At 40.4% G+C, this 22,307-nt stretch overlaps 1 protein-coding gene across 1 annotated transcript; it reads left to right on the forward strand.

The window, feature by feature from the left end:
• Nucleotides 1-8,364: 8,364 nt before the first annotated feature.
• Nucleotides 8,365-20,348, forward strand: LOC144716145 (phenylalanyl-tRNA synthetase, putative / phenylalanine-tRNA ligase). The gene is made up of 18 exons (XM_078591204.1): nucleotides 8,365-8,587; nucleotides 8,675-8,797; nucleotides 8,876-8,968; nucleotides 9,738-9,794; nucleotides 14,980-15,035; nucleotides 15,233-15,325; nucleotides 15,479-15,569; nucleotides 16,168-16,205; nucleotides 16,337-16,375; nucleotides 16,608-16,684; nucleotides 16,779-16,863; nucleotides 16,936-17,032; nucleotides 17,838-17,934; nucleotides 17,994-18,065; nucleotides 18,697-18,763; nucleotides 18,861-18,986; nucleotides 19,948-20,002; nucleotides 20,093-20,348. Exons 1-18 carry the CDS (start codon nucleotides 8,435-8,437, stop codon nucleotides 20,144-20,146), a joined length of 1,473 nt encoding a protein of 490 aa, XP_078447330.1. The 5' UTR covers nucleotides 8,365-8,434; the 3' UTR covers nucleotides 20,147-20,348.
• The last annotated feature ends 1,959 nt before the right edge of the window (nucleotides 20,349-22,307 follow it).

The raw sequence follows: 22,307 nt of genomic DNA on the forward strand, positions 1-22,307 counted from the left end.
GAAGAGAGGAGAGAGGGACAATTAGAGAGCAATAGGGGGTCGGAGAGAAGAGAGGGAGAGATGGAACTGTAAGTCAAAAAATTTCAGAGCGTGAGGGAGAATGAGAGAGAGATAGATAGAATTAGATTGTGGGAGAAAATGAGAGAGTGAGAGGGAGAATTGTAGAGTAAGGGAGAATGAGAGAGGGAGAAGAGAGAATTACAGAGTAAGGGAGAATGTGTGTGAGAGAGAGAAGAGAGGAGAGAGGGAGAATTTGAGAGTAATGGAGGGTGGGAGAAGAGAGGGAGAGGTGGAACTGTAAGTCAAAAAAAATCAGGGCATGAGGGATAATGAGAGAGAGAGATAGAATTAGATTGTAAGAGAAAATGGGAGAGGGAGAATTGTAGAGTAAGGGAGAATGAGAAAGGGAGAAGAGAGAATTACAGAGTAAGGGAGAATGTGTGTGAGAGAGAGAAGAGAGGAGAGAGGGACAATTAGAGAGTAATAGAGGGTGGGAGAAGAGAGGGAGAGATGGAACTGTAAGTCAAAAAATTTCAGAGCGTGAGGGAGAGTGAGAGAGAGAGAGAATTAGATTGTGGGAGAAAATGATAGAGTGAGAGGGAGAATTGTAGAGTAAGGGAGAATGAGAGGTAGAGGGAGATTTATATAGTAATAGAGGGTGAGAGAGGTAGAGGGAGATTTTGGGCGAAAAATATGAGAATGTTACAGAGCTTGAGGGAGAATGAGAGAGAGAGAGAGATAGAATTAGAGTGTAAGAGGGAATGAGAGAGGGAGAGGGAGACTTAAAAAGTAAGTTAGGATGAGAGAAAGGAAGATTTAGAGTGTAAGAGAGGGTGAGAGAGAATGAGGGAGATTTTGGGCGAAAAATATGAGAATGTTACAGAGCTTGAGGGAGAATGAGAGAGAGATAGAATTAGATTAAAAGATAAAATGAGAGAGGGAGAGGGAGCCTTAAAAAGTAAGTTAGAATGAGAGAAAGAGGGAGATTTAGAGAGTAAGAGAGGGTGAGAGAGAATGATGGAGATTTTGAGGTAAAAATATGAAAATGTTACATAGCGTGAGGGAGAATGCGAGAGAGAGAGAGAGAGAGAATTAGAGTGTAAGACGAAATGAGAGAGGGAGAGGGAGATTTGTAGAGTAAGAGAGAATGAGAGAGAGAGGGAGATTTATAGAGTAAGAGAGGGTGAGAGAGAATGATGGAGATTTTGTGCAAAAAATATGAGAACGTTACAGAGCTTGAGGGAGAATGAGAGAGAGATATAGAATTAGAGTGTAAGAGGGAATGAGAGAGGGAGAGGGAGACTTAAAAAGTAAGTTAGGATGAGAGCAAAAGGAAGATTTAGAGTGTAAGAGAGGGTGAGAGAGAATGAGGGAGATTTTGGGCGAAAAATATGAGAATGTTACAGAGCTCGAGGGAGAATGAGAGAGAGATAGAATTAGATTAAAAGATAAAATGAGAGAGGGAGAGGGAGCCTTAAAAAGTAAGTTAGAATGAGAGAAAGAGGGAGATTTAAAGAGTAAGCAAGGGTGAGAGAGAATGAGGGAGATTTTGAGGTAAAAAGATGAAAATGTTACATAGCGTGAGGGAGAATGCCAGAGAGAGAGAGAGAGAATTAGATTGTAAGACGAAATGAGAGAGGGAGAGGGAGAATTATAGAGTAAGGGAAAATGAGAGAGAGAGAGAGGGAGATTTAGAGAGTAAGAGGGGTTGGGAGAGAATGAGAGAGAATTTGCGGTAAAAATATGAAAATGTTACAGAGTTTGAGGGAGAATGAGAGAGAGATAGAATTAGATTGTAAGAGGAAATGAGAAAGGGAGAGGGACAATTATAGAGTAAGTTAGGATGAGAGAGAGAGGGTGATTTATATAGTAAGAGAGGGCGAGAGGGAATGAGGGAGAATTTAAGGTAAAAAGATAAAAATGTTACAGCGCGTGAGGATGAATGAGAGAGAGAGAATTAGATTGTCAGAGAAAATGAGAGAGGGAGAGGGAGACTTAAAAAGTAAGTTAGAATGAGGGAAAGAGGAAGATTTAGAGAATAAGAGAGGGTGAGAGAGAATGAGGGAGATTTGGAGCTAAAAATATAAAAATGTTACAGAGCTTGAAGGAGGATGAGAGAGAGAGAGATAGAATTAGATTGTAAGAGGAAATGAGAGAGGGAGATGGGAAATTATAGATCAAGGGAGAATGAGAGAGGGAGAAGAGAGAATTATAGAGTAAGAGAGGGTGAGAGAGAATGAGGGAGAATTTGATGTAAAAATATGAAATGTTACATAGCTTGATGGAGAATGAGAGAGAGAGATAGAATTAGAGTGTAAGAGGAAATGAGAGAGGGAGACTGAGAATTATATAGTAAGTTAGAATGAGAGAGAGAGGAAGATTTATAGAGTAAGAGAGGGGAGAGAGAATGAGGGAGAATTTGAGGTAAAAATATGAGAATGTTACAGAGCTTGAGGGAGAATGAGAGAGAGAGAGATAGAATTAGAGTGTAAGAGGAAATGGGAGAGGGAGAGGGAGAATAACAGGGTAAGTTAGAATGAGAGAGAGAGAGAAGAGAGAATAATAGAGTAAGGGAGAATGAGAGAGGGAGAGGAGAGGAGAGAGGGAGAATTAGAGAGTAATAGAAGGTGAGAGAAGAGAGGGAGAGATGGAACTGTAAGTTAAAAATTTTCAGAGCGTGAGGGAGAATGAGAGAGAGAGAGTTAGAATGTAAGAGAAAATGAGAGGAGGGGGAGAATTATAGTTTCAGTTAGAATGAGAGAGAGAGAGAGAAGAGAGGAGTGAGGGAGAATTAGAGAGTAATAAAGGGTGAGAGAAGAGAGGGAGAATGATTGAGATTGAGAGATAGAGTAAGGGAGAGAGAATGAGAGATAGAGCGTGAAAGAGAATGAGTGATAGAAAATGGAGAATTGGATTGTAAGAGAGGCAGAGAGAAGGAAAGGGAGAATTATAGAGTAAGGGAGAATGATCGAGGGCGAAAAGAGGGGCCATGGAGAATTGGAGAGTGGAGAGTAGGAGAGAATGAGAGGAGAGAAGGAGACTTAGAGGTAAACCGGGGAAAAAGATTGAGAGAGTAAGAATTAGAGATAAAAAACGTAGAAGAATCCGCGAATGAATGAAATAACTTCTTTAATGATCTCTGCAAATAACATCTTTTAATATCACTATAGCATTGGGATACAATGCTATAGTCATTTTAACTACAATTCGATTGTTGAGCAGATGAATTAGGAACAGAAAACAAAGATACGAGACTTAAATGGCATAGTCTAAGATTAAAACCGACAAAAAATACGAGTCTCAAATGGACGAAAATGATGGAACGTACCCGCGTAGTGTTCGCCCAACGATTCCGCCGATGCCGCCTTCTGCCAACGCCAAACATCCACCGTCCGCCGACCGCTGTCCACCTATTTCGCCGTCCGCTACCTTCAGCTGATCAGCTCTCTTTCCCTCTTTTGTGTATTTTTTATTCAAATTTTTGAATAAAAAATACACAAAAATTATTAACTAATTAATTTAATGAAATTCGATGTGGATATCAAAAATTGATATCCACACCCTATATCCGGTACCGTCATCCTTCCCCCTGAGACGGAGATGGATGCCGACATCGAGAAGGATATCGGTATCAGATATCGGCACTGTAGCAACCGATATTCGATACCGATATCCGATATCCGGATATCAAAAAAACGAATACCGAAAATTCCATTTCCAGTATCCGATACAACATCCGTCCCGATACCGGCATCCGGTACCGGTGTCGGGACAGGCAAACACTAGTCAAGATGAGATCATCCGCCCTCGGTATAAGAGGAGATTGACTCAAGGACGATGATGCAACAAAACTCTGGATAGGGTAGTGAGGATATTAGAGAAGGAGTTCTCTAATGATCCCCATTACGCATCAATTCTAATCGAATGACGGATTAGAGTTTGATGATCAACCATACCCTAAGTCATTCAAGAGTCTCGCGCGAATGATGGATTAAACATATACAGTAACCGACAAGGGTAAAGGTTCAATGAGAGAGTTCAAACACTAATCGGTATCTTCTTGAGCACGAGTTGTATCTTGGCACCCCACGGACTGGAAACTTAACGTATCAATTGAGTTAAATTGATCCTTAGTTAATTAGTCTATATGTTGATATAGTTAATTGATAAGGTTGGTTAATAATTTTTATTGGGCCACTAAAGTTATTAACTAGAATGACACATTAGATCATTGGGGCATTGGTAAATATATTTTACTTTATGGGTTTTTTGAGAAAAACTTAAGTAAAATATAAATAGGGAAGGGGCACTCATTCAAGCACCCAAGCAAGCCTGATTTGAGAGCCCCCTTTCTCCACTCTGCTCTCTTTTGCGCTCAACCAAGCAGGGTGTCTTTATGGTGAGAAGATCTTCAAGATTTTCAAGGAGAGTTGAAGAAGAAGAGGTAGAGATCCAAGGCCAACGTCATAGTGTGGATACTTCTAGAGGCCAGACACGTGAACGCCTTTAGAACAATCTCAGAGCGGAAAAGTCAAGGGTGGAACAAGTTCCAGATAAGGTACATATGATGTATTGATTTTATAGATCGATTGTGAATCAATTCACACACTTTCACATCATGGAATTATGTTTTTCATGGATGAACCACGACAGAGAACCCAATACTTCCCCGAGGAGTCTCATGTTCCCTGATACCTACTGAGCCATTGTCAACACGAGGCAATGTTGTATAAAGCTAGGGTGACTAGCCAAGGGATAGCCGTAAGCCAAGAATCATACTTAGGACTAATCGTGTCGTGGCCAACTATCCTACAAATCACTGGGGACATGTCTAGCCAGTGGTATTCCAAGTTAGTGTTTGTCCAACCGATATCTGTCCGATATCCGGAATCGGAGAACCAATATCTGATATCTGGAAAAAAACTGGGATGGTGTATGATATTGGATATCGAATATCAGATGATATTCGTCTGTTAAGTGCAGACGAATATCCAAGACGAATGCCAGAGGGGTAAGGGCGCTCTGGATATCGGATACCAGATATCGGATTTCGATATCTGGGTATCGGAACCTGTATCCGGATATCGATATCCGGTAGCGAGATAAAAAATTATACTATTCATCACCTTAAATGATTTATTTAAATTCAATGGCATAAGTTTTTGATATGTTATCAACCTCGGTAAATATATACAGTGCAATATTTTTATTTTCTTCCATATGGGATAACAGGACTTGGAGTTTAATGTAAACTCCAAATCCTGTTATCCCATATGGAAGAAAGTAGAAATCGTGTGATGTATATATTAAACGATATATTAATATAAATTGGTATATTTTAAGCTGGTTATATATATAATAAATTTAAGATATTAATAACTCATCCAATGAATAGAGCCCGGAATCTCTATTTTCTTCCATATGGGATAAAGGATTTGCAGTTTGATGTTAAACTCGGAATCCTGTTTTTATCCCATATGGGAGCAAAAAACATTTCGAGCTCTATATATTAAACGTGCCACTTAATAATTAAAAAGCTCCCAACTATCCTCTTCCACGCGATGATTCGTCTAACTTCTATTTAATAATGTTTAAAATATATTTGTATACAACCCTTCTAAGTTGGATATCAGAATCCAATATCCAACACCCATATCCGATGTCGTCATCCTCCCCCTGAGACGGAGGCGGATGACGACATCAAGATGGATATCGATATCGGATATTGGCACTGTAGCAACCGATACCTGATATCCGAATATCGAAAAAAGTGGATATCGGAAATTCCCTTTCTGGTATCCCATACAACATCTGTCCTGATACCATCATCTAGTACCGGTATCAGGATGGACGAACACTATTCCAAGTACACCATCACCTTCAATATCAAACGTATAATGAGCCACCTCACTTTGGCTGATATAAAGAGGCTCATGGGGTGGCTGATACACATGTCACCTCACTAGCTTATTTTGAAGTATGGCTTGGATGGCCTAAGGATGCATGATCTATAGATCCCCCCTAGTCTATCTATTGATATGCTTTTTTCCAATAGATATAGTGATGGAAGTGGGTTTGCTCTTGTTGACCCGACTGCATAAAGTGCACACAAAGGTGCTCCACAAATCTAAGAATTATGATGGGTACTCAGTGCATCACTACAATATGTAGTGGGATGCTCGTGAGGATGTGACATACCATTTTCATGGGCTCCCTAGGGGCTAGAAAATGAAGTTTCTATTGTTCAAGTTTCTTTCTCATATTCTCTAACATGACATCTAAATAATTGTACAATGTGGGATCGAGAAAGGTGGGACATCCGATATAGTCGAAAGATAGGCATCCTAATGAGTACCACGTGTAATGCTAGAAAATATGAGTGCATTCTAGAGTACTAGAGATGTCCAAAGGACCTCTCGTATAAACTAAATATAATGATAAGCCCCTTAATGGATTGTTTAGATCGAATAAGGAAGAGGATCACATATATGGGAATAGAGAATCCGATATGATTGGGTAGCTCCTTTTGAGAAATATAGTTGGATGAGACCCCCAACGATTGCTTGGGTGCGTGATCAGTTGAGGACCTCTTTTAGAAAGACGAAAAGATGGGTGGGATATGGTTACCTACCTGTAGACCTCATGTCATAGTGCAGGAGTAAGTAGAGTATCCATCCATCAAGAGAGAAATGATTCTTTTTAATACAAATGTCGCCGAGGTCGATAAACACATTAGTGAAAGCGAAATGCATTGAAACAATATGTTAGGAAAGTTCATTTGACTCTATCATAGGCCTTCTTCATTTCAAGTTTGATAATCACGCTCGATCCAACAATATGGTACTCTACATACTCTACTAATTTGTGAGCTAACATAATATTGTCATAGATATGTTGATCCTTGAAATAGTAGCGCTGGTAAGGATAGACGAGTCTATCGAGGAAACTACCAATTTGATTATTAATGACTTTAAATACACTTTGTAGCTAGATTATAAAGGCTGATGGGTAGAAAGCCTAAAAATTAGACTATATTATCCATTTTCGGGAGAAGTGCAAGGAAACTGGAATTCCCCCTTCTTGGTAAGCCGTTGCATATGAACATCTTTGACTCTTTGATATTATATTGGGTTATTTAATTTTATTTTTTAAAATGAATTAGTTAAAATAGTTTATTCAGGCATTTCTTTGAACACTTTGTGATGTTCCTTATTTCCAATTTTTATTACATACTTTCGCTAAAATTTTGTTTCAATCCTATCTCAAAACATTAAAAAAATATAAAGACCTAACCTGCTTATCTTAACCCTAATGTCACCCAAAAGAAAGTTATGAAACTGCAGCTTAATGGCACTATCTGGCCGAAAGCCCATCTCGTCGGCCCAATCCTCTCATCTGACACATAACATCCATCATATGACCTAAACCTCTTTCCTAGTTAAAAACCTGATTTCAGGGTCCACCAACATTCCTTCATTCGTTTCGTCTTCCCTTGCCCTATCCTTGCCTTCTATATCTTCCCCTTGAACAAAATGAAAGTTACAAAACTTCAGACTTGGTGATGGATGTCTAACCCAATCCCATAAGTTATCCATCACCCATCATCCCCTCACCCGTCGTCAATCATATGTCATCCCATCAGTAATCAACCGTCATCAATCATAGGTCATCCTGTCATTAACCACCCATCATCACATCATTCATCTTCAGTCATCCGTCATCAAACACCCATCATCACATCATTCGTCATCAGTCATCCATCATCGAACACCCATCATAACATCATTCGTCATCAGTCATCTGTCATCAGTCACCCACCATCACATCATCCGTCATCAATCATATGTCATACTGTCATCAACCACCCATCATCACATCATTCATCATCAGTCATCCGTCATCAAACACCCATCATCACATCATTCGTCATCAGTCATCCATCATCAAACAACCATCATAACATCATTCGGCATCAGTCATCAGTCATCCATCATCACATCATCCGTCATCAATCACCCATCATCACGTCACTATTCATCAATCATCAATCATCAATCATCAAACATCCATCATCAAACATCCATCATCCATCATCAATCATCAATCATCAATCATCAATTATCAGTAATCAATCATCCGTCATCGAACATCAATCATCAATCATCGGTAATCAATCATCTGTCATCAAACATCCATATTTAATCATCAATCATCAGTAATCAATCATCCATCATCCGTCATCCATCATCAATCATCCGTCATCCGTCCCCAACATGTTCTCCAGTTCAAAACGAGACTCCAGCATGCAATTAGAAGAGGGGTTTTGCGCTATTAATTAAGCGAACGCGCTAAATATCACATTTTTTTCACTACCCATCGGTTGATTTGGGCAGAGTTTGCTCTTCATCGCGCCGCCAGAGACGAAGGTTGAGAGATGTCGCGCGCGGAGGAAGCGTTGCTGGAGTTCCTACAATCCAATGAAGAAATTCCAGACTCGCATCAGTTCGCGACCGACTCTGGATTCTTGCATTCCGAGCTCGAAAACGTCATCAAGAGCCTCCACGGCTTCCAACTAGTCGTCGCCCAGGTACTACAATCCTCTCTTTGATTCAAGTTCAGGAATTCTCTTGTGGGTTTTGAAGGGTTTTTCGTTTGATTGATTGTAATCGCGCAGGATGTGAAGAGGGAGAATTGGGTGTTGACCGAAGAGGGTGCGGCTTACGCTTCTTCTGGGTCTCCTGAAGCGCGGTTACTTGAACAAGTGCCTTCGGAGGGAATTTCTACTGAAGAACTGAAGGTTGGGGGCTTGTTTGTGTTCTATTTTTTTAGGATTTGAAGGTGAGGACATTGTTCTTACTGTAAGATGGTCGTGCAGAGGAAATTGGGTGATGGGGTTTTCAAGATAGGTTCTGCTCAGGCCAGGAAGAACGGCTGGATTGACATCGGTAAACTGGGAGTAACGAGGAAGGTAAGTTTGCTCAGCTGATGTTAATAGGTGCGGGTGTTAGAAAAATGTATTCTTTAATTTGATATGAACTTAATCTATGCTTTTATGTTTCTTTCTAATATTTTGTTTTAATTCCTAAGGGATTAGGCCCCGTTTGAAGCATATAAATGCCAATTGAGAGGGTGGTGATTATGTTTACCCACTACATTGTCGAATCAGTATTTAGATACGACGAAATACTATTTTGATTTTTAATCTAAAATGGTGAATTAGCTAATATTCTGAAGGGTGGAATTAGAGAAACCTGTCCTCTTTGATTCGATGTGATTTTATTATGTGCTCTTATTTTCTATCTAACGGGTTGAGTTAAGTCTTAAGTGACTCGGCACTTAGTGTGAAGCATATAAATGCCAATTAGAGTGTGGTAATTTTGTGTACGCAGTACAGTGTGGAATCACTAAGAAGGTATGATAGAAAAATAATTAGCTATTTAATTTGAATAAATTACTAAATCACCCCTAAATAACTAGCCAGTGTTATGAGAAAATGATGTTTGCAAGGATTAGGGATCTCTTACCATGAATCTTATAGAAAACATTATCATCTTCTTTATCTCTCAATACATAGAAATCTTTCTTTTGGGGGAGGAGATGTTTGTTCATAGTTTGTGCCAGCATGATAACTAACTATTTTTCTTCATCTGTCAACTTTGTGCTACTCTTTGAGCCTTTTTAGGCCTAGATTTAAGCCAAGCCAGTTCTGATTTGTATATTTATTTTGGGTGGAACAGGTCGAACACATAGAAGATCGGGTCAAAGATTTGCTGAATAAAATAAAAATAGGAGAGGTGAGTTCTTCTTAATTGATGCCATCGATCTTGTTGTATTATTTTCATAGTTTTGTGATCTAGTCGTGTTCAGACCATCCTTCCGTTCCCTTTTTTCCTCTGCCAGTTATTGAGATTCATTTTTCGGGTCAAACTAAGAGCTATATGGATCTTATTCTCAAAATTTCCCAACGTTCTACTCTTGCTCCTTGATAAGTAGTAATGGTTTTTTGCTTTTTAATCGAGGACCAATGGAATAAAACCCATTTTCAAGAGATGGTATGAAACTTGATTTTCCAGGATGGTCATCATTTGTGTTATGGCTAGTTCATGTAGATCAAATCAAGTGCAACTAAAAATGGATTAGAAAGTGTTAAGATCCTGGTTGAGAACCGAAATCTAACTAGAAATCCTGGAAATAATCTCTTCAAGAACTTTCCAAAGGTTGCAATAACTGTCAGAATACAATCCGAAGAATTGCGTCTTGAAGGAGTGAAGGAATACTGAAGAGAGAAAGATGATAGAAGGCTGAATTCAAGGATTGAGAGAATCTCTCTCCTTCGTCCAGGAAGTTGCGGATCCAAGATCTTGAAATAACAGACATGCTTCCCTCGACCCTCCCTGATCTTCTTTATAAGCTTCCGCTTCCGCCAAACTTAGTTGAGCTTGTCATGTGTCTGTTAGGTCAGACATGTATGTTGATGCATCTTTTTTCTTGGCACCATGATAAATCCTTCTGGTTAGCAACCATGATAAGATCATGTAGATGAACTTATCCTTCTGAACATGATAAGTCCTTCTGGTTAGCAACCATGTTAAGTCCTTCTGAACGTGGGAAATGAAATAAGAGTGTGATTGTATATTGTTGATCTCTGGGGACATTTCGAAATTCTGAGCTTCAGAATACGAGAACTGACTGTTAGCGTCATGGATATGATGCTAACCCTAAAACTGTATGCTAACCCTAAAACTGACTGTTGATAGAAGATGACACGGATATGATGGTGCAGTGAAGATTCTCCGTACTAGCTTTGGCCTCCTGTGCTAGTTGCAGCACTGCCGAAGAGTTTCTGTAGTTTTTGATAAGGGAGCAGTGTTTTGACAAATTATTCTCATACTACAATAATTACGTCTTTATTATATCAAGCTCTGGTGTGTCCCTCTATTAGTGTCTCACATTCTCTGATTTACTCTCCCTCTGGTTGGCTTTTGATGAAGACCTTGATGTTGGTCTCCGTTGAGGGCAGACTTTTGATTGGAAGAGAGAGAATTTTAGAACTGTACAACAAGAAAATAGAAGATACTAAACTAAAAGTGGCGGCCGCAGACCCGGATCAGCACCTGTACTTTTCTAGGAAGCATCTCCTGTGCCAGATCAGTCCCTTTCTTCTGCATGTCCTGTTTCGTTCCTCGCCAAATAAGTCTACATCTTCTTGCCTGAGCTCCTTCAGGGAGGGCTACTTCTATATTAAGGGAATCTATCCTTTTTGCAAATGAATAAAATACACCTGACATAGGTTGGGATTCATAAACCTAAGGTTGTGTATAGTCTTTATGTTATTGGCATGATATTTCTTCTAGCCTCGAAAGCATAGAACTCTGGACATTTGACCTTGCTGATAGATCTTCTATACTTGATGCTAATTAGTCCAACCGAGAAGAATAGCAAGGCAATTATGTTCTTTGTGTAATGGGTATGAAACTGTGTCGCCATTAGATTGTTGTGAAGATGTTTCGGGCCTTTGATGTTCCATGGCCACCACAGAGTTGACCCTATATTTTTATTTTTATTTTTTGAATGCTAAAAGGCGGTCACCCAAAAAGATCGGTAACCACCCAGCGAATACATGACTCAAGCCCTAAGGCTCATTTACATGGGTATTTATCCTCTTCCCTCTCCGATCCCGGCTCTGGGGAACCATGCCGCCATAAGTCCCTCCACCTCGTGGATTAGCCCGTCCGTGTAGGCTGTTCCACCTCGAAATACCACTTCGTTCCTGTGGCGCTAAAGTCCCCAGAGCAGTGTCAACGCTCTGCCCCCCTCTTCATTTTGTCTGGTTCCAAGTCTCTGCATGGAGTCCCAGAAGGCCTCTTCTGATGTCGTGGTCACCACTGCCTGAGTTCGTGTGGCCCACAACGTTCGAGCAAAAGGTCATCCAAAAAATAGATGGTTACAGTCCTCGTCTCCTCCTGTGTACAGTACACATTCCGTTGGTGCGTCAGGGTACATTTTCCTCCGGAAAACTCGGGTCGCCAGTCTATTGCGAAGTAGGGGCCACCCAAAGATCTTCACTTTCAAAGGGATCTTTAGGCGCCATATCATCCGGCATGCCCGGACAGTCTCTAAATTTTCTGTGTTTCCCTGGCAAATCTCCTTGTAGGCTTTCCTCACTTTAAAAGGGGCATTGGTCCTGTCCCACCCATCTTTTTTGTCGTAAATGGGGCAAAGCTGGTTCAAAGCTTGTTGCATCTCCAAGAGGTCTGCCGCTCTTCTGTCTGATAGGGCGCCCACGAACCTCGTGTTCCATGTGCCGTCCCACTCCCCCACTGTGATCTCGGGGCGTTGCGCTAGCGCAAATAGCTGCGGAAGTGCTATTTTCAGGGGGCCATGTGACGACCAGTGGTCTGTCCAGAAGCGAAATACCGAGCCATCGCCTAGTCAGGCTGAGTAGAAATCTCGAACTCTGGGGAATATTTGTCTGAGACCTTGCCAAAAAGGTGACGCCCCCCTAACCAGAGCCGTTTTCTCTGCCAGTTAAGCCCTTGCCGTAGTTGTCTCTCAAGATTTGGATGACTTGGTCCTTGCTAGGTTGCATGATCCTTGTTACCCATTTCACTAATAGGGCTGTATTCATGCTTTGGATGCGCAGCACACCCAAGCCTCCCAGCTTGAGGGGTTTGCAAATGGTATCCCATGCGACCAGTGTTAGTCCTCAGCTCTGGTCATTAGCGGGTCCCTTCCAGAAAAAGCATCTCATCAAGCCCTCCAGTCTCTGGCTGATCCCTGCTGGCAGCTTGTAAACGGAAAGATGAAAGATAGGAATAGATGACAGTACTGATCTCAGGAGCACCAGCCGGCCGCCTCTGGATAGCACTTTAGCTTGCCATCCTTCCAGCCGCCGCTCAACTTTCTCTATCACCAGCTTCCAGTCCGCCTTAGTCATCCAACCTCGGGTCAGCGGCAGTCCCAAATACCTCATAGGAAGGCTGCCAATCGGTGTACCCAATGCCTCGGTACATTGTGTCACCTCCTCTTGGGGAAGATTCAGACTCACAAATGCTGATTTGGCCCGATTTATACGTAAGCCCGAAAAGTCTGCAAACAGGTCGAGATGCGTGGACAGATTTTTTGCCTCTTCCACCGAACCTTCGATAAAGAAAACGGTATCATCTGCGTACTGCAGTAACGGAATTCCCTCGGGGTGGCTCTGCATTTGGAAGCCCCTCAAGAGACTGTGTGATCCTATATTTTTATAAATGCACAAATTGTATGTCAGCATAGTCCCCTTGATCCATAGAAGAAATAGGACGCCAGAAGTTTCATCTGTGTACGACAGCATAGTTGTCTACAGATAATAAGATACCGGGTATGTGACAACATCCCATGGTCGGAATGGATCCAGGCTAGATGGGATGAATTTTCTTCTCAACAGACCTTCAAAATGTACTTTAATTCAAGTGGAAATCACCACAATCCTTCAATTTCCAAAGGGGACAAAGGAATCAATGGAGCGATGGAACTGGAACAGGGCAGAAAAGTATGACCAGAGAGGATGCCGCTGTGATCCAAAGAAGAGAGGGAATATGCATTAGCTTGGAGAAAAGAAAGAGAGTCCGCCGCAACCAGGGAAAGAGGAAAGACTGGGAAATGGGTGAACACTATTCTTCTCTATGTTCCTTAACCGAGGGCCACATCTACTTAAATGTTGAACAAACTGGAGAAAAGGACAGTATGTTGCTGGACTTAATTTTTGGCCAGTCAGCTGCTATATTAAATATTCTGAGGGAGAACTTCCTTACCCTATGGATTGTCCTGGAGATGCAAACAGTTTTCCATTTGAAGAAGAAGGTTCCAGCTAATTCGTTGAATTTTGTATAACCACTTAAGTAGGTCCCTTGTTAGTTGATAACTTCTATTCCCGGAAATACCAAAGAAGGAAGAAGCCAAGGTCGGGTCAACTGACCGTTGACCAAGACTAGAGAACAAGATGAGGGAAGGACCTTCCCCACCCTATAAATAAAGACCCCCCTCAGGTGGGGGATTCGTGTTTTTCTAATTCTTGAAGGAATACCCGATTGGTTCAAATCGGGAAAGGCCAGGAAGTGGGCGGGAGATCTCATCTGACTGACCGGAGGGAGGAGCTTGCCATCGAGGGAGCTGCCTGGAGGGAAGATCTCGTCTGACGGAGCTGGAGTCGTCTTGCTCGAGGAGAAGGAGCTCCCGAGAGGAGTCGTCTCGTCGTAAGAGGAGGAGCGTCCTGGAGATGCAAACAGTTTTCCATTTGAAGAAGAAGGTTCCAGCTAATTCGTTGAATTTTGTATAACCACTTAAAGTAGGTCCCTTGTTAGTCTAGTAACAACATTACTAATGATAATGCTTGCAATATGAGGTTGTAAACTCGATTAAAATCATAAGTGGGTATCATGACACTATGAGAGATTCGTTTAATCCTTGGCTTCAACATAAGCACCGTTATGCTTCGATTACCTGTCATTGTTTTTATGTCGATTTTAGTCATTCAATTTTTTAAAATTTTGCAAATATTTATGTTTCAATTTTGACGAACTTCTTTAATTTTCTTTATCATTCTTTTCTATTATTGTTGAATTATTGTATTAGACTATTATAAAGCGCAGACCAGCAAAAATCTATCGTTTGGGTCAAACGTAAAGTTTTTTGTTGCGGAAGTTTGTTCAAGGGGCATTTATATAGTACTGGGATGGAGGTTATTGAGGAAATGAGATAGAAGGATCTCGACAAAGGAAACAGGATGAAGTGAAGCTATGTTTTTTGACAGTTTCCACTATTGCATGCAAATTTCTTTCCAAAAAAAAAGTATCACATGCGAATCTTAATGAAATATAAACGCAGTCAAGTTTATGAATGTGTTAGCATAAAAAAACTAATGTTTCTATTTTTTTACAATTCCGATTTTTTATCTTTTGTGTCCCTACAAAACTGACGTGTTTGATTCTGTTTCACCAGGCCGTCAGTGATGGGGATGTTGCTGACTTGAAGAAAAGAAAGCTCATAGATCGACAGTAAAACTCTTTCATATTCTTTACCTTCTTTGTCCCCTCTATATCTCGTTGTCCATGGATTCATGATGTTCTTCGATCAATCTGTGATCTATGATAGAGGAGTGGAGAGCTGTGAAAAACCTACCGAATTTCATGATAGTTGGTGAATCTATTCAATGTATCTCTGACATTTCATCCTTTCTTTGGTTTCTTTGCAGAACTTGGAAAGGATATTCCTTGAAAAAAGGTCCCAATTACACTTTACGACGAAAAAAAGTTGTCACTGATTTGACCAGGGATATTTTGCTGAGGTAATTGCATGCTTTCAGAACCTGACACATTTTTCACGGTTGTGTGTTACTTAATGCTTTGGTGCAGCCATTATTTTTTCATAATTTACCGTGACTCATTTCAGCTTGTGGCAGTATTTCCTAAGGATACATTTTTTGTTTATTGAATTAAAGGGGTGACTGGAAGGACCTTGAGTTCAAGGAGTATAACTTGAACGCTGGAGCACGGCCTATCGAATATGGTTGTGACCATCCTCTTTTGAAGGTGGGGGAAATAGTGTGTAAAATCTTTCCAAAACATTTCATTCGTATCCTTGAGAGCGTCATTCATGGTTCTGCACGAATAGACTCCTAAACTTAAATCCCTGTAAATTAATTTGATAATGTTGGGCTAACGCTGGATGTATAGCAAGACAGAAATGGTAGGGGAGAACAGGGGGACAGAGAGAGAGAGAGAGGAAGGGAGGGAAGGATGAATTCTCCTATGCAACAAAATTTGTGCAGAAACACTTTTAAAGCTGTTATGAGTCCCTTAACTTTTAAAGCTTCAGCAGTCTGTCATCCTCTTCATCAAATACCCTAAAGCTATTCTGTCACTCCTGCCTAACCGAAGTTGACACAGCTATGGCCTGCTTTAGTCGTATCATTCTAGTCATCCCTCGAAGTTTTGGATCAGATCAGGTTGCACAAATGCTTCTTTTGTACCCTGAATATTATATGAGAATCTAGGATGAGAACCAAAAAAAAACCCTGGGTCTACCTGGACACTAGATGGCATTTCTAACATAAATAACGTTTATAGGTTATTGGGAAATTTATGGCGTGATGAGGGGTTAGTTATGCTGTTTTCTTTCTTATTTCAGGTCCGAGAGCAATTCCAAAATATCTTCCTTCAAATGGGGTAAAGGATCAGTTGACGCCTTTCATTAAGACCAGGACTGATTATTTTTGCACAATGTCAAAATCTCACGGGAGACCTTCTTGTCATCTCTAAGGCTGATGCTTACGAACTGTGATCTTCTTTTTATGCAGCTTTGCTGAGATGCCTACAAATAAATTTGTTGAAAGCAGGTAATAAGTTGCATATTCATTTTACTTGGTTATAGCATGGGGAAAAACTTTAAAATCTATTTTTTCTGCGATCTAGTCATGAATCAGTCAAGAATTAAAATGAGGTAACCAAATGAAAATTGATTTTCTGGGTCTTCATCATAGAGTGTGGCTACCTCAATTATCTTATTATTTCGTCATTTGCTGCATCGCTATTCTTTCTCACTGCATTAAGCCTTTTTTTTCTTTTCAGCTTTTGGAATTTTGATGCGCTTTTCCAGCCACAGCAGCACCCAGCTCGCGACTCTCACGACACCTTCTTTCTCCGAGGTCCATCTCTGTCTCCTTTTTACAAACTCAATTCATGTTTGATAATTCTTAAATATCACCACGTTGATGGGCACTATTTTTCTAATGAACTTAGCTCCATCGGTGACCCGGCAACTCCCAGAAGAATATGTTGAGAAAGTTAAAAACGTCCACGAATCTGGTGGTTTTGGGTCCAAAGGGTAAGTAAGACAGTCCTAGATTTTAACTATTGTGCACACTTAGCTTTTTCTTTCGAATATTTTCATTTTTAGGTATGGGTACGATTGGAAGAGGCAGGAGGCCAACAAGAACGTGCTTCGAACGCACACAACTGCAGTTTCATCAAGAATGCTCTACTTGCTTGCCCAGGTTTTAGAAATAATGACAAGAGTAGAAAATTTTTTTTTGCAATTAATCCAATTAACATTATAGCGGGTTGATGTATTACCATCCCAAATCATTGCCGTGAAATTCGTAGTCTTACTTGAAATAGTTTTTGCTATACCTTGTTTAATATTAATCAGGATTATCCAAGACATTTCAGATTTTTTATGGTTTTTTGAAAAACAATTTTTTTTTATGGAGAGAAATTAATGTTGTTAATTCCTTGAGATATATGCATCTGTTTGGTTAAATTTTATGGTTCCAGTTATTTCTCTTCGATAGGTGAAATATGTCACTCCTTTTTATTTTGTAATGTAAATAACAAATTAAAACGTATCTCTTTCTCATGTTACTTGGTTGGCCTTTTGAAACTTCGGGGTTGTAGGCTTGGGTTAGTTTCTTCTGAAAAATAAAACATCCATCGTATTCACTAGACTGTGTTGACTATGCTTGCGCCTCACCTGTAATTTTTCTTTTTTAATCGTCCCTTAAATTTCGTTTTTTGATCGATTCAACAGTGCATCCTCTTTTTCCCATCAATTTCTTGTTCCTCAAAGTTAGATTAACCTTTTTTACTAGGCACGATGCTAACTCTATCAAGGTTTTGGGCAAAGTGTTTACTTTTATTTCTTGATTGAATTTAGTTTCCAATGACTATTAAAAGATATCGTCCCATATTGTTATTAGGAAAGACTTTTTACATTTCCTTTAAAGTCGACCTTATTGATTATTATTTGGAGTCGGCTGATTACGCTGAGCTCCTGACCTACGATATCATCTTTGTTCTCAGGAACCCTTCTCGCCGAAGAAATATTTCTCAATTGACAGAGTCTTCCGAAATGAGGCTGTTGACCGGACGCACCTTGCCGAGTTCCACCAGATTGAAGGTCTTAATTTCTTCTTTATACTCATCATTTTCCACGCTTAACCCAGCGTCTGATTACAGGTCTCATATGTGATCGGGGCCTCACCCTTGGTGACCTGAAGGGAGTCTTAAGATGTTTCTTTGCCCGCCTTGGTATAAATCTCTCTCTCTTCTCTATCTCGCTCTCCTCCTAGCTCCGTCTTTCTCTCTCTCTCTCTCTATACATCTCTATCCCTCTCTGTGTATATATCTATATATCTTATCTCCCTCTTTCTCCCTCCCTCCCTCTCTCCCTCTATATATATCTCTACCCCTCTCTGCCCCATCTTTCCCCCCTCTCCCTCTCTGTCTATATATCTATACATCTTATCTCCCTCTCCCCCTTCACTCCATCAATCTATCTAATCTACCCTTCCTTTCTCTCTGTTCATCTCTATAATTTCTCTATCTATCAATCTATCTATCTATCCATCTATCCATCAATCCATCTATCCCCATCCATTCATCCATATGTTGATGCCTTTGTCTGTCCATCCATCCATCCATCTCTCTTTCCATTCATCTATGAATCAGTTGATATATGTATATTTTAATCGATCAATCTATCTAATCTATAGTACCTCCTGCAGTAATACGATTTGCTCTCTCGTGCTTCTTACCCATTCTCTCTCTTTTCCATTGGACCAATCTTTTAGTGCACTGCAGTTTCTCTCTCTTGTCATCCTCTTCATTTGAAGCAGATGACTTTCTCATGGATAGTTTGAAATTCCTTATGGACGTATAGGGATTTCAAAGTTGAGGTTCAAGCCAGCGTACAACCCATACACTGAGCCAAGCATGGAGATCTTCAGGTGAAAACAGCCTTTTCTTTCTTGTTGGTCTTGGGAAAGGAGACTTTAATCTTACTGAGGGTTTTGCGCTCTCTCTCTCGCTCTCGCGGCGGAGCAGCTATCACGATGGGTTGAAGAAGTGGGTGGAAATTGGCAATTCAGGAATGTTCAGACCCGAGATGTTGCTACCAATGGGCCTTCCAGAGGATGTCTCTGTTATCGCCTGGGGGCTTTCTCTTGAAAGGTAAGTAAAGTTTGGGTAGAAGATACCGATAAATGTATTATTCATGTTGATTGTGAGGCTCTTACTTGTGATCTCCATCCTCTTTATACACGTATTCTACAAGGTCTCTCTACATCCTGGTTCCTCTATACCTCTTTTTAAATCAATTTCTCTTCTCTCAACCTCTCTGCCTAATTCTTTTCTCCTCTTCCATTCTTATTCTTTCTCTCGTATTGTCTCTCTCTCTCTCCCTCCCCCTCTTCTCTCAATGTCTCTCTGTCTCTTTCTCTTCACCTATTCCTCTCTCGGTCTCTCTTTCTTGCTCCCTCCCCCTCTTCCTCTTTCTGCGTCTCTTTTCCATTTCTGTCTCTCTCACTTCTCTTCTGTTTTTTTTTCTCTTCCCCTCTTCCTCTTTCTGCGTCTCTTTTCCATTTCTTTCCTCTCTCACTTCTCTTTCAGTTTTTTTTTCTCTTCACCTCTTACTCTTTCATTCTATCTCTCTTTCTCTCTCCGTATTGCTTTCTTTTTCTCTCTTCCTCTCTTGTTCTTTCTCTCTTTGTGGCTCTCTTTCTCTCTCTCTTCCTCTTCCTCTTTGTCTATTTCTATTTCTAACTTCCTCTCTCATTCTTTCACTCTTTCAGTCTCTCTTTCTCTCTCTCCTCTCTTCCTCTCTCATTTTTCACTCTTTCAGACTCATTCGCTCTCCCCCCTCTTCTTCCTCTCTCATTTTTTCACTCTTTGAGTCTTTCTTTCTCTCTCTCTCGCCCCCCTCCCTTCTTTCTCTCTTATTCTTTCACTCTTTCAGTCTCTCTTTTCTCTCTCCCACCCTCTTCCTCTCCCATTCTTTTACTCTTTCGGTCTCTCTTTTTCCCTCCCTCTCTCATCCCTCTATCTATCCCCACCTATTTCCCCCAACGTATATGTTTATATCACCTTTCTTAGGGATCGCCTAAGAATTTTACTGCGTTTTCTTTGGAAATAGGCCTACCATGATCTTGTACGGAATTGACAACATCAGAGATCTCTTTGGGCACAAGGTTCTTGCTCTACCATACGTTTTCTTCATCTCATGGTCGAATTCATTTTTTTAAATTTGTCTGTTTAATCGTTCGCTTATTGTGTTGTAGGTGGATCTAAATCTCATCAAGGAGAATCCAGTTTGCCGACTTGGCATGGCCTAGTCCGTGGTCTCCGGTTCCCAAGTAGGGTTATGAGCATTAGATAGAGTTTTCCCCAAAGTGAGTAATTTTGCTTCTTCTTTCTCCAATTCAAAATTTCCAGTTTTTTATTGATTTTCGGGCAAGAATTCATGGGCACATGGATACAGAGTGCTGTTAGTGTTTGTTTGATAAATTAATTCAATATGAGGTACTATGATTGTTATACTTGAGTCCTTAGTCTCGCTCTTCCCAAGCAGGGGCACGATTTCTGGATGGAAGTTCGCCCAAAAGGGGTAATTTTGCTCCTATCTCCGTTAATTAAAATTTCTCGTGTTCCTTCTCTTTTTGCACGAATTCATTTGTATAAATGGAAGGAGAGATGCGGGCATTTGTTTTATAATCGTGTCCCAATTAGGGACATGATTTGTTCGGTAATGATTGTGCCAGAGTGAAAAAAAAATTCTTCTATCCCAGTGCTAAAATCTCATATGTTCCTTGATTTGTTCGGTAATGATTCCGATGTACTCCCAACATCCAGAAAACGAACTCAGGAACGAAACTCCCTTACTATGAGTAGCCAACGATTCCCAACCAAGATTTGATGAACTCAGCCTCCCTTGATCTCTGTGGATCCCATAGTCTCACTTATATTTGCCGCTCGCGGAGCCCGTCGCCAAATGCAGCTTCACTCCCCTTCTTTTGAAGGTCCTATCGCCAGTGCAATGCTCCCTTCGTCTGCCCCTCATTTCTTATGACTTTCTTCAATTGTCATTCTCTTCTGCACATGGCAATTCATTCCCCCTTCCGATATGAACAGTAGCATGATTTTGAATGCAAAACAGGTAAGCAATTTTGAATGCAAGATCTTCAAGGATTTCCCTGTATAGAAATATAGATCCAATTGTACATACAAAAGAATCGGTAGATACAAATGTTGAAGATGAGACGAGAAGATGTAGAACACCAGGACGAGTCGGTTCGACTCGTCTCTCTGCAAGAATCAAGAGGATCTCCCCCTTCTAGGCTGAGCCGCGGTCCACCCTTTCTTGTAACTGAATTTTCCTCCCTTTTTGATCCAACTCCTGCCCCTTTATTTATAGGCTTCTTTCTTCCACTATCAAAGTGTTTGAGTCAGCACGTTCCTGGACTCGCACACGTGGTGACTGATGCTCCCTTCTCTTCTTCTTTCTATTTTTCAGCCTCCTCATTTGATGTCGTAACAGATTCATGGGTACATAGATAAAAGTAAATATGTGCATTTGTTTGACAAACTAATTGATTATGAGATGTGGTGCTGTGTTGTTCTTGAGTCTGTAGTCTCTCCCTCTTCCCAGTATGGACATGATTTTACGATAGATGGAACTTGTGCCCAATTGAGTAATTTTGCCTTTTCTGCCTCTCATTCTGCATTTTTTTTAGTTTCCCTGGATTTTTTAGCTGGGATTCAAGGGTACTGAGTTGTGAAATGTGAGGTTTGTTTGAGTGCTTATTTTATTATGAGATACTGAGCTGTGTTAGCCTCGAGCCTGTAGTCTCTCCCTCTTCCCAAGCAGGGATACAATTGTTAGTTAGATAGAGTTTTTTCCCCAAATTTTAATTTTCTTATGTTCCCTGGATTTTTGTTAGCCTTTATGGTTTTATAGATGATGGGAGAGGTGGGGGGTTTTATGATAGCTCAACTCATAATGAGACATTCCTTTATGGTTTTAAGAATTCATGAGTACTTAGATACAGAAAGATGTGAGGATTTGTATGAATCAATTCATAATAAGACGTAAAGCTTGAATCACTAGTCTCCCTCTTCCCAAGTAGGGCTATGATTGTTAGATGGAGTTTTTCCCCTACTGATAAATATTGCTTCTTCTATCTCCCATTCCAATTAATCTTATGTTCCCTGGATTTAAGTCAAGATGAAGAAATATGTGGGCATTTGGTTTACAACTCAATTTCATAATAAGCTATTTTATGGTTAGTCTTTTTTCTTAAATGTTTTAAATCTTAATCACCCTATTTTTAATAGGTTCTGAGAGAAACGAAGTAAATAACTGAATGAAATAAGCTCGGAAACAAAATGTACTGAGATAGAGAACTTACATAAAGTCGAGGAACTAAGAAAAAATAAATGGCTTTTTTAAACATAGAGGAAAAATAACAACTCAAAATAGGATAAATTAAAATTAAG

This window comes from Wolffia australiana, chromosome 20 (assembly GCF_029677425.1).
Source record: "Wolffia australiana isolate 7733 chromosome 20, ASM2967742v1".
NCBI lineage: Eukaryota > Viridiplantae > Streptophyta > Magnoliopsida > Alismatales > Araceae > Wolffia > Wolffia australiana.

Excerpts from the sequence above, each read along its gene's own strand:
- LOC144716145 (XM_078591204.1), top strand. The coding sequence starts at position 8,435 with ATGTCGCGCGCGGAGGAAGCGTTGCTGGAGTTCCTACAATCCAATGAA. Across the intron at positions 8,969-9,737 it reads AACTGGGAGTAACGAGGAAG|GTCGAACACATAGAAGATCG; the intron begins GTAAGTTTGCTC and ends TGGGTGGAACAG. Across the intron at positions 17,033-17,837 it reads TGCTCTACTTGCTTGCCCAG|GAACCCTTCTCGCCGAAGAA; the intron begins GTTTTAGAAATA and ends CTTTGTTCTCAG.